Below are 10,661 nucleotides of genomic sequence, written 5' to 3' on the forward strand. Positions count from 1 at the left end.
TAGATCGAGATCCGAGGTTTACTTCTCAATTTTGGATGAGTTTATAGGAGGCACTGGGGACGAAACTTACTTTAAGTACAGCGTTCCACCCCCAGACTGATGGACAGTTGGAGAGGACGATACAGATTTTGGAAGATATGTTGCGAGCGTGTGTATTAGACTTTGGTGGTAGCTAGATATAGTTTATGCCACTTGTAGTGTTCGCTTATAATAACAACTTCCAGTCTAGTATCGATATGGCACCATTCGAGGCTTTGTATGGTCAGAGGTGTAGATCTCCTTTGTGTTGGGATAAGGTTGGTGAACGTCAGGTGTTAGAACCTGAACTTGTGCAGCAGGCGTTTGAGAAGGTAGGTTTGATCCAGGAGAGGATTAGATCAGCTCAGAGTTAGCAGAAGTGTTACGCAGATGTTCGCCGCTATGAGTTAGTGGGAGGTAACGTATTTATGCGTATTGCTTCGATGAAAGGGGTGATGAGATTAGGCAGGAAGGGCAAGCTAAGCCTGAGGTATATCAGACCATTCGAGGTACTTAAGCGAGTGGGCCCAATAGTCTACAAGATTGCACTACCTCCAGCACTTTCGAGGGTCCACGATGTGTTTCACGTATCCATGTTGAGGAGGTACGTATTGGATCCTTCACATGTTATCAGTTATGATGAGTTGGAAATTGGGGATACCTTAGCATATGAGGAGATATCTGTTCAGGTTCTGGACCGTAAAGTTCGGAAGCTTCGTACCAAAGAGATACCATTAGTGAAGGTATTGTGGCGGAACCATGAGGTTGAGGAAGCCTCTTGGGAACTAGAAACGAAAATACACCGGAAGTATCCACAGTTGTTTTGGGCACTTGTACATGATCCTACTATGAGTTGGGATAGGTAGTTAGTCGTCGGGAGTGTGTGTATTGTGAACTCCTGAGACAGTTGTATATGTAACCACAGTATTCCTTCGCCATAAGTGAGGGAATGTATGTGTATGTGTATGTTACGCTGTGGTGGTCACCAGTTTTCTCTAGAGTGGTATGTATGTATTCGATTGTATGTATGAATCTGTGAATGAGAGATGACAAATTTCGAGGATGAAATTTCTGTAAGAATGGGAGATTGTAAGAACCTGAATCGTGATAAGTGGGTTTTAAATATGTAAAGAGAGGGGCATTTTGGTAAAGAGCAGGCCTCGTCGACAATGCCAGATTTTGTCAACGAAGTATTTGTCCTTCTTGTCGATGAAATTCAGAGACTCATCGACAAGGAGAAGCCGAGGAGTTTCAGAAACCGAGAATATCAGGATTCGTCGATGAATTCTTCGTCTCGTCGACAAGAAGACTATAGGGCCTCGTCAACGAGGACACCATCTCGTCGATGAATTTGCCCAGGTCAAAGGTGCTATAAATAGAACTTCCTTTACTTCTTCATTAAGAAACTTCAAATATCTCTCTCTCTCTCTCTCTCTCTAGAATTCTCCCTACTCTCTCTCTCTCTCTCTAGATTTCTTCACTGATCGTGGCTGGAATTATGAATTTGAAGTTACCACGAGGATCGTGGAAGGATTCTCTACAAGTTCTACAAATTGGAATCCCATTTTGGAGATTTTTGAGTTTTGGCAAAAAATCGAGATAAGGCTCGGTTTTCAATTCTGATCTGATAGTTTTGTAGGAAACTGTCTTGTGAGCATATTCTGTACTGTTGATTGTAGGTTTTGGAATTCGGTTTGCTATTTAGGGACCTTGGAGTTTGGGATTGGCTATTCGGGGAAAGGTAAGGGGAACTATATTTATATTGGTTATTTTGGAAATCGGACTCGGTGGAACTATGGTTCACGGTCTTCTGTGTGTCTTGGCTACTCATTTGGTGGGATCTAACGAGAAAAATTATGGGTTTTTCATTATTACAGTTGTGGGAAAAGGGGGCAACGGGCTGCATCCCTGGTTTTGTTGAAAACCGAGGGTATATGTTGATTTATACTGTGTTATTGGGATGGTCGTGCCTTGACTTATTTAAACTATATTTTTTTGGAGAACCATGATTTAAATTACCAAATGGGTGTGGTTTGTTTGGTTATATGAGCATGCATGTGTGTGATATGTTGAAATGCTAGTAGGAACGCAGTTCCGAAATTGTTCCAGGTACTGAGAGTGTCCGGCTCTATATCCAAGGGCGTGAGCCTATTTCGGCAAATTAGGCCGAAGGGTGTGGATCCACCAGTTAGCGTCGATACGATGACATGGGATTCAAGGACTAGCCATGTGTCGATGGCGCTGTGTTTTACGGGTTGGCTACGGGCCAACGCCAGATTGTCGCGGACCGACTTCGGGCCAAAGTGTGCGACGATACCGAGATTGCTGATCATGTATATGTGTATGTGTGTGTGTATGTACTGTGTGAACTAGTACAGGATTGCATTTAACTGCGTGTATGTTACATCATGATAAAACTCAAATGCCACACACCGATATAACATGTGTTCTTCCTTACTGAGAGGTGTCTCACCCCTGCTATACGTAGATTTTTACAAGTCCTTTGAGTAACTGGAACTAGCGTCCTGGTGTAGGAATGTAGTGGCCGATGTACTGCGGATAGCGCTTGGGTAAGTGCTAGGACTGTATTTTGGTGGGTTGCCATTTTGGGATGTATTTGGGCACTCGTTTGTACGTTTTTAATAGAGTCATGTCTTGCTCTTGTATAGACTCTGGTATGGTACTGCATATGTATAGAATGACCTTTTTCCACTGCGTATATGATTGTGTTTGGAAGTGTTTAGGGTACTTGGGAACCCCACGGGGTCAGACCCCTATCCTTTGTACTGTATCTTTGGATGTTTTATCGAATACAGGGGCATGTTAGATTACATTTTCACCCCCGGGTCTCATTTCTGGGTTCCGGGCATAACATATATATTGACACTTGAAAAAATTCAAGGTAGCAGAAATCCAGCAGATATGTTAACTAAGGTGGTGACTACAGAGAAGCTGAAGTTGTGTTCAACTTCAGTTGGTTTTCATGCCTGAAGACGTATTTTGAGCACATCATTTATTCATGACACTGGTTGAGGAGGCATCTCCGTATCCAAGTGGGAGATTGTTGTGCTGGAGCCAGGAGACGCTGAGTTGGAGACGCATTGCAAGCTGGAGCTATTATCCACCATTTAATTTAAATGGATGAAACTTCTCAATTTCTTATTCATTGTATTAAATTGCAATTAATTATCAGCCCTATAAATAGAGAGCTGTGGAGAGTTGTGAAATGCATAGAGAGAAGAAACAGAGAAGAAAAGAGAGGAAGAAGAGAGTTGTATTTTTCCAGTGGTTTTAGTGAATTTGTGGTGTGCTCTGTGGGCGTAGGTCGATCTTGACCGAACCATGTAAATTTCTGGTGTTATAATTTTCTGATTGCTCACAGGGTCCTAACAGAAGGTTGTTTTACCCTCACCTTTTTATGTAAGTCTATTTGGAGTTTTCAAGCATCTTGCTTGATTTCTCCTTTGATAATGATATTACCTTTTAAAAAAAAAAGAAAAAAAGTTCAGAGTATCAAACAATGCAAAAATAAGTAAATTCGGCTCTTTGATATTAATCATCTCATGAAAAAGTTTCTAGTTGTATACATATGAGGCAGCAGCACAGAGTACAAGCCTTGGCTTGGTTTGGCCCCTTGTGACTAATGGAAAAGGAGCAATTTAGGTGGTAAAAGTTATCCCCCCTCCCCCGGCGCAAGGGGGTGGGGCCAAGGCAGGCACCCATAAAGTGAAAAATCGAGTTTTTATCTTTTAAAAGTTTCAAATCTCTAAAAACATCCAAGAAAAACCAAAATTTGGCTTTTTAAAAGCTCAATAAGTCGTTTTCAGGAAAATCCATATTGAATTCAAGTCCATTATATTTAAGTGGAATTCCCATGCCCCTCTAAAGTTTGCATTGATTTCAAAGTTATCAATAAATTGTCATTTCTAAAATCCCTATCTCAAATTCATCTTGTTGGAGACCAGGGATCGCACCATACTTTGAGTGTATGCTTCAAATAAACATGCAACAATCGATCAAATGAGCTTTATCATGGTGGCTTTCCTTAATTTCAAATGAATTTATTTTATGAACAGTTTTCATGCATTCTTAAGAAGTTAATGAATGAACTCTCACTCTTGCATAGTAAAAAAACAAAACATAAATATTAAATTAGAAAATAATCTAAAAGCAAATAAACACACACGTACCGAATCCCAAAACAATTAGAAAGGCCTTCATCATAAGCTTGAAGAATAGGAAAAATAGGTCATAATTGGATGGAAAATGGTGGCCTTCATTGTGTTTTTTCTTTGGTTGGCTACCACCTTGGCAAAAGTCAACGAAAGGATTAGTAGAAATCTTCAAAGACAACTCTTTGACTTAACTTTTTTTGACTTAAATACTTGATGCATATTAAGCAGAGTGCAACATATGATAGATTTCAATTTTGTTGGTGACATCAATCACCTCATAATTTGTAGGTGAAAGATGGTGCTACAAAATCTAAGGGTCATTTAGTTGTGGAAAACATTTTCTATTCTCCAGTTTTTAGATTTTCAAAGAATTATAAAAGTTTTAGCTTATCTTTTAGTTTTCCAAGATTTGTATTAGAGAGGTAGAAAAAAAGAGTTTGTTTAAATGTGTAAAATAATTTTTTATTTTTTATGTCTAGATTTTAAAACAATTACAAGAGAGAAAACTTGTTTTTCAATTTTTCAAAAATTATATTGGGTAATATTTGGGCTTGGAATCATGGATTTTGGGGCTTGAATTTGGAGTTGTGTGGATTTATAAGAAACTCTACACATAATCCACACAATTTAAAGTCCGAGATTTAAGTTTCATGCTCTCATACACAAGGTAAGAGTTAGAAATCTTGAAAAAAAATATATTTTCTAAATTTTTTTATATAAATTGGAAATTTGGAAAATAATGTAGCATTTTTTGTAATTATTTGAAAATTCTCAAAAAATAAAACTATTTCCACAAGAAAAATGGTGCCAAAACTGTTAATTGTTGTTCATTTATTTCATTCAAATGCTATAAAAATGAGATTTGGTAGTGTTTATTTTTATTTTTATTTTGTTTGTAATTTATCGAAAAACTGAAATGGAAAATGAAAATTGCTTTCCATAACTAAATGGGCCACAACATTTTCAATTAATTATGTGACATGATCATTCACCTATTTTGATCCTATCCTCTTTGCACTTGATGATCTCCTATATATATATGTATTTGTGAAATAGTTTGAAAACACTAAATACTTCCATTCTAGTTTTTTAAATCTCCAGAAGAAATTGGGTGCTATTCATTTATCCGTTCGACAAATTTGATGATAATGATAGAAAAAACGATATTACTTAAAACCGTTAAAAGTTCAATGTGTCCAAAATATTCTTATTAATCACAATTGTGAACTCCTTGAGCATTTATGGACAAACAAAGCGCAACTACCAAATCTAAATGTTTATTGATGACAATAGTATAGTTCTCCTAATGAGGCTAGGATCCTAACCTAGAGAAGCACGACTCTTCCGTTGGGGATCCTCCTCATCAATTGGGTTCCCAATTTTCATAGAGTCACTTGATCCAACCCTATTCAAGGGTGAAGATGGGAGCGAGCTTCGATGCTTATGTGGCGTAACTACAAAGAGAGATTGAGAAGCCATGTCTCAAATTTTAAGACATAAGCATATAAAACACAAAGCATATTGTTCATTTTTACCAACCTAAAACTGTAATTATATTCTTCATGGCTTGGAAGAGGTCCATGCAAGTCTCATAGTTTCTCGGATAGTTAAACTTGTTTTTGTCTTCAGAAATATCTGAGAAACATTCTTGCCAGATTGTTTCCTTCTTGAGCTCATCAACAAAAGCACCTTCAAATATAATTGAAGATATTATAGTGACAATTGAACACAACCACAAATAAATATACAAAATTTCCATGTAGATTTAATTTGAACATGAAAGCTATAGCCTCATTACAATATTATAAATGATAACAGAACGGAATGGGATGAGAAAGAATCTTCATAAACTATAAAAACAATTATGATGCCACATAACCTATTTTGTAAACACAAACTATTAATTTTAGGATCATCTTGGCATATCTTGGGCCTATAGGGAAATGTGTGGTTAATATAACACAAGCGCTTTTTGTACATTGTCATTTCAGTAAACAAATTTGAGTTATGGTCAGTCAGAGGATGCTTAATCACATAGTTATGCCGAAATCCTTGACAACAATGTTTCTAGTTTGGAACATCTCAAAGCTTAAAGGGTGTCTTAGAAGATTAAAAGCAGCAATTGTGGAAGTTATATGTTGGGAAATCTGGAAAGAAAGAAATGGAAGGATATTCAAGGAGAAGTACTCTATAGTTTCAATTATATTTGACCACTATGGTCTAGGTCTAATACCCTTCTTTTCATCCTTAGATTGGTAAGAATTCTCTTGTATTTTCTCTAATTTGGGAGGATGATTTAAGCTCGCCTTTATTAGTTGCCGTGTTCTGAGAATCCAAGCATCTTACTTGATTTCTCATTTTTAATGATATTCCCTATTTCAAAAAAGATATGGCATAAGTGCTACAATGAACCAAACTATTTCTAGCCAACTAACAAAACTTGTAGTACTAAGGGAAATATAGGAGGGCTATGATTGCTAGAGTTGGAGCCAGAAGACAGCCAGGAGAGCTGGAGCTGAGTTGGAGACGCGATTCATTCATGGAGCTGAGTTAGAAAACGCATTACAATTAATCTCACGCGGTGAAATTAATCCCATGATTGTAACTTCCCATGTTTTGATTTATTGTGTTTAAATTGTAATTAAATAGTGATTGAAATATTAGCCCCATAAATAAAGGGCTGAGAAATGACACAGTAAAAGAGTGAGAAGCTTAGAGAGAGCAGAGAGGAAGAAGAGAGAGAGAGAGAGAGAGAGAATTGTAATTTTTCCAGCGAGATAGTGAATATTTGGCGTGTGCTCCGTGAACGTAGGTCATTATTGACCGAACCACGTTAAATCTTTGGTGTCACTTTAATCTGGATGCTCACAGGTTCTAACAATGACCCATTAGATTTGAAAATTTCCCACATAACAGGGGAGGTTTTGTTTCCATGTGAAAATTTTGATCATCTGTCCACACACCAAATTTGATCCTGCTTCCATCATAGATCGTGTGTCTTCCGATTGGGAGATAAGTCTCAAATAATATTCGAGAATAAACAGTATACATGAAAGAGTTTTAATGGGGAGATGGTAGTTAAAATTCTTACAATGGTAGATGATACGCTCAAACAATCCAAGGTGAGAAGTGCTTCTGAATGCATTAGGTTTGCTGGCAGTAATATGAAGAGGAGACAATCCATTCTCATTGATTGATTTCGTAAGATGTGGGTACAATTGAATTATCCCATATGCCAAATCTATCACTCAAAAAACAAAAATTATTAATTATTACAATATACAATTCATCCAGTCCAAAAACTAATATATCCATTCATAAACAAAGCTAAAAAAAATGATTCAAATTGATACGTCCCATTATTTTATGAATCATCTTCTATTTATTTTTTTCTCTTGTTCAAGACAAGTTAGGAATATAAAAAATCTTATTTCTTTCCAATGCAAGCGCCAGATATTGATATTAGTGATCTCTAATTTTATTTTGAAAATAAATTTAAAAAAATGAATTTGACTCGAGAAGACTTAATTTTGTAACTCTCTACACATTTTGTATAATTTCTGTTTTAAATAAATTTTATTACTTCTAGAAGTAAATTTCCTACGCCACTTAAATTTCTCAATTTGCCCTCAAAACTATTTATATTTTCTATTCAAAAAAATCAGTGAGAACACATTAGCTAAAATAAAAATGCTTTTTTAGTTTGAAAAATTTATTATGGCAGGCCTTTTGGTGAATTTCTAAAATGCTTCCATACCAATAGCTACTTTTCTAACCTATACATTTTATATTTTTAGCAAACAAAACTATAACATTGCAATTTGCCTATATTTGATTTTCATTCAATAAAATCTTAAAGAGTGAGTCCATGAAATATAAAAACATGGATTTTTTTTTTCTATAGTTTTTCCTTTTTCTAATATTTTTGTATTTCAAGCCTAAAAATATGAATACTTAAAAAAACACAAAATTCTTGTATAATTTCTCTGATCATATGAATTTCGTAATAATAATTTAATGAGTTTAAATATGAATATAATAACTTTTTATTGGGCTTCAAATCTTATACGTAGAAATATGCCTCGTAAGTATTTTTCAAATTACACAAAATCCAACCATGAAGAATGGTTGAGTTACCGTAGTGCTCCCCGGAGATGGCGACGTGAAGAATGGTGTCCCCATTGCTCCTCCTGCTACACCAATCATCCGTTTGGTTCTGGAGAACATGCAGGCAGAGAAACGCCTCCTTCTTTCCGTGAAACGCCGCCAGGAAGAGAGGGGTCTCGCTCTCCAGGTTGCGGGAGAAGAGGAGGCGGCGGTCGCGGTCGGCGATTCGGCGGCAAATGTCGGCCTTTCCGACCACCGCCGCCATGTGCAGCGGAGTGTCGCCTCTCTCGTTCTTGGCGTTTAGGATCCCGAAGGCCGCTTCCTTGAACTCGTCGCCTTCAGGGAGGCAAGTTCCGATGAGTTTGCCGACGGCGTCTGATTGGGGGTCAGTAACGGCGATGTGCAGGGCCGTGTCTTCTGATTTCGTGATCTTCATACGGAGAAGTGCGGGGTCGGCTTTGCACGCCTCCGCGATTTTGTCCAACTGCCTTCTCATCGCGTTCTCGAACAGGTCGTCTGCCTCCATTTCCCGAGAACCAAACAACACCACCACTGATGTGTTAAGCTACTGCAGCCATCAGCCATGGCATGTGCGTGTCTATGTTTATATAGGCATGTAATATAAAAATAAGAGTTAAAATTGTTGGCAAAAGTTCAATGCACTGTGGTGTGGATGGATGAAAAGCAAGGAATAAATTTTTTATATAATGCAGTTTTGCATATATAATATGCAATATGAAATTAAGAAGCAAAGAATAAAATCTTAAATGAAGACAAATGCTAAGATTGACAAGAGCTTTCTTTCTTTTTTATTTCTTTTAATAATTAATTAGCAATAATTAATTGGCCTCTTTTATTTAATTATATTTAATTAATATAATTTAAAGAAAGAAACATGGAAGAACTAATGCTTCAGGCTACACAAAATCCAACCACAAAGAACAGTACTCCTAGGTTGAGCTACCATAGTACTTTCCCGTGTTAGGAATTAACAACAAATTCTCGAAACTTATGAGAAACAAAATAGAGAAAAAATACACGTTAAAAAAAAATCAAGCACACACACAAGACAGTATTTACGTGGTTCGGTAATTTTACATACATTCATGGAGTTGTAGAGATTTCACTATTATCAGAAAAAAATAATAATAAATAAATACAAAGAGTGTGGCGGTACAATGCTCTCTCTCGTTCTCTCGCCAAGTGTGACGGCTTAACCTAATCACTCAAAAATAATTGTTTTATATGTTGTGCATAGGATTCTGAATGGACTACAAAACGGACTCAAAAATTTCCCTTAGGCAGGTCCCAATCCTTCATTCCATGGACTAAGCCTTAGTATAGAAATCTCTCTTTTAAAAAAAATCGGGTCACCATCCCACATTGATCGCAACTAGGCTTCATAAAGCCTAAAGCCCAATGTTAGGAAATTGAATGGGTAGGAACAGTATCACACAGCTAAAATAAGAAATTAAAAAAGAGGAATTGACACCAAGATTTACGTGGAAAACCCCCAAATAAATTGAGGGAAAAACCACGGGTAAGAGTAGAAGGAATTCACTATGAAAAATAATGATACAACTTCTCTCAAATTAGGAGAAATTAGAAACACGGATTACAACAGAGATACTTTGTAGGAGAGTACTTGATCTCTCTCTAAAGGTGGAGTTGGAGATGCTTGGAATAGATACAACTTCCTTCACCACCACTTCCCTATTTATAGGAGTTTTGTAAGCATCTTTTTCAAAGCAATCAAATGAATAGTATAGCCACCTTTGTAGACTTATGCAGCCACCATATAAATAGTACAACCACCATATGAATAGTACAGCTCCTATGTTAAACTTTAAATGCTTGAAAAAGACTTTACAAATTAACACCCAACACCCGGAGATGCAACGTGAAAATTGAAGAATGGTATCCCCATTGCTCTTCCTGCTACACCAATCAGATTGGGGATCAGCGACGGCGATGTGCAGGGCGGTGTCTTCTGATCTGGTGATCTTCATACTTAGAAGCGCGGGGTCGGCTTTGCACGCCTCCGCGATTTTGTCCCACTGCCTTCTCATTGCGTTCTCGAACAATTCGTCTGTCTCCATTTCTCGAGAACCAAACAACTACTACAGCCATGGTATGCCTGTGCAAATATATATAGGCATGTAATATAAAAATGAGAGTAAAAAAATGTCGATAGTTCAGTGGCAGATGGACGAAAAACTAAAAGAGGATTAAAGTTGGATTTTCTATTGGATCATATCTGCATAATCTAATGCTAATATGTGTGGTCAGTTCACTTTAGACTTTGGGAAGAAGGTAAGGTTTGGAGATTTCTTTTAATAATTAATTAGCCTCTTTTATTTA

General features: G+C 37.0%; 1 protein-coding gene across 2 annotated transcripts in view; it reads right to left on the reverse strand.

The window, feature by feature from the left end:
* LOC131145621 (uncharacterized) overlaps window positions 1-8,882 on the reverse strand; it is a 45,372-nt gene extending 36,490 nt beyond the window's left edge. The window contains exons 1-5 of one of the 2 annotated variants that reach the window (XM_058094796.1): window positions 8,331-8,882; window positions 7,285-7,434; window positions 5,733-5,882; window positions 5,519-5,647; window positions 4,209-4,325 (exon numbers count right to left, since the gene is read on the reverse strand). In XM_058094796.1, coding sequence (XP_057950779.1) covers window positions 4,209-4,325; window positions 5,519-5,647; window positions 5,733-5,882; window positions 7,285-7,434; window positions 8,331-8,826 — 1,042 coding nt within the window. In that variant the 5' untranslated portion in view covers window positions 8,827-8,882. The remainder of the gene's footprint in view (window positions 1-4,208; window positions 4,326-5,518; window positions 5,648-5,732; window positions 5,883-7,284; window positions 7,435-8,330) is intronic. The other variant, XM_058094797.1, reaches the window with a different exon arrangement.
* Between the last annotated feature and the right edge of the window lie 1,779 nt (window positions 8,883-10,661).

The sequence above is a fragment of the Malania oleifera genome, chromosome 13 (assembly GCF_029873635.1).
Source record: "Malania oleifera isolate guangnan ecotype guangnan chromosome 13, ASM2987363v1, whole genome shotgun sequence".
Classification (NCBI taxonomy): Eukaryota; Viridiplantae; Streptophyta; class Magnoliopsida; order Santalales; family Ximeniaceae; genus Malania; species Malania oleifera.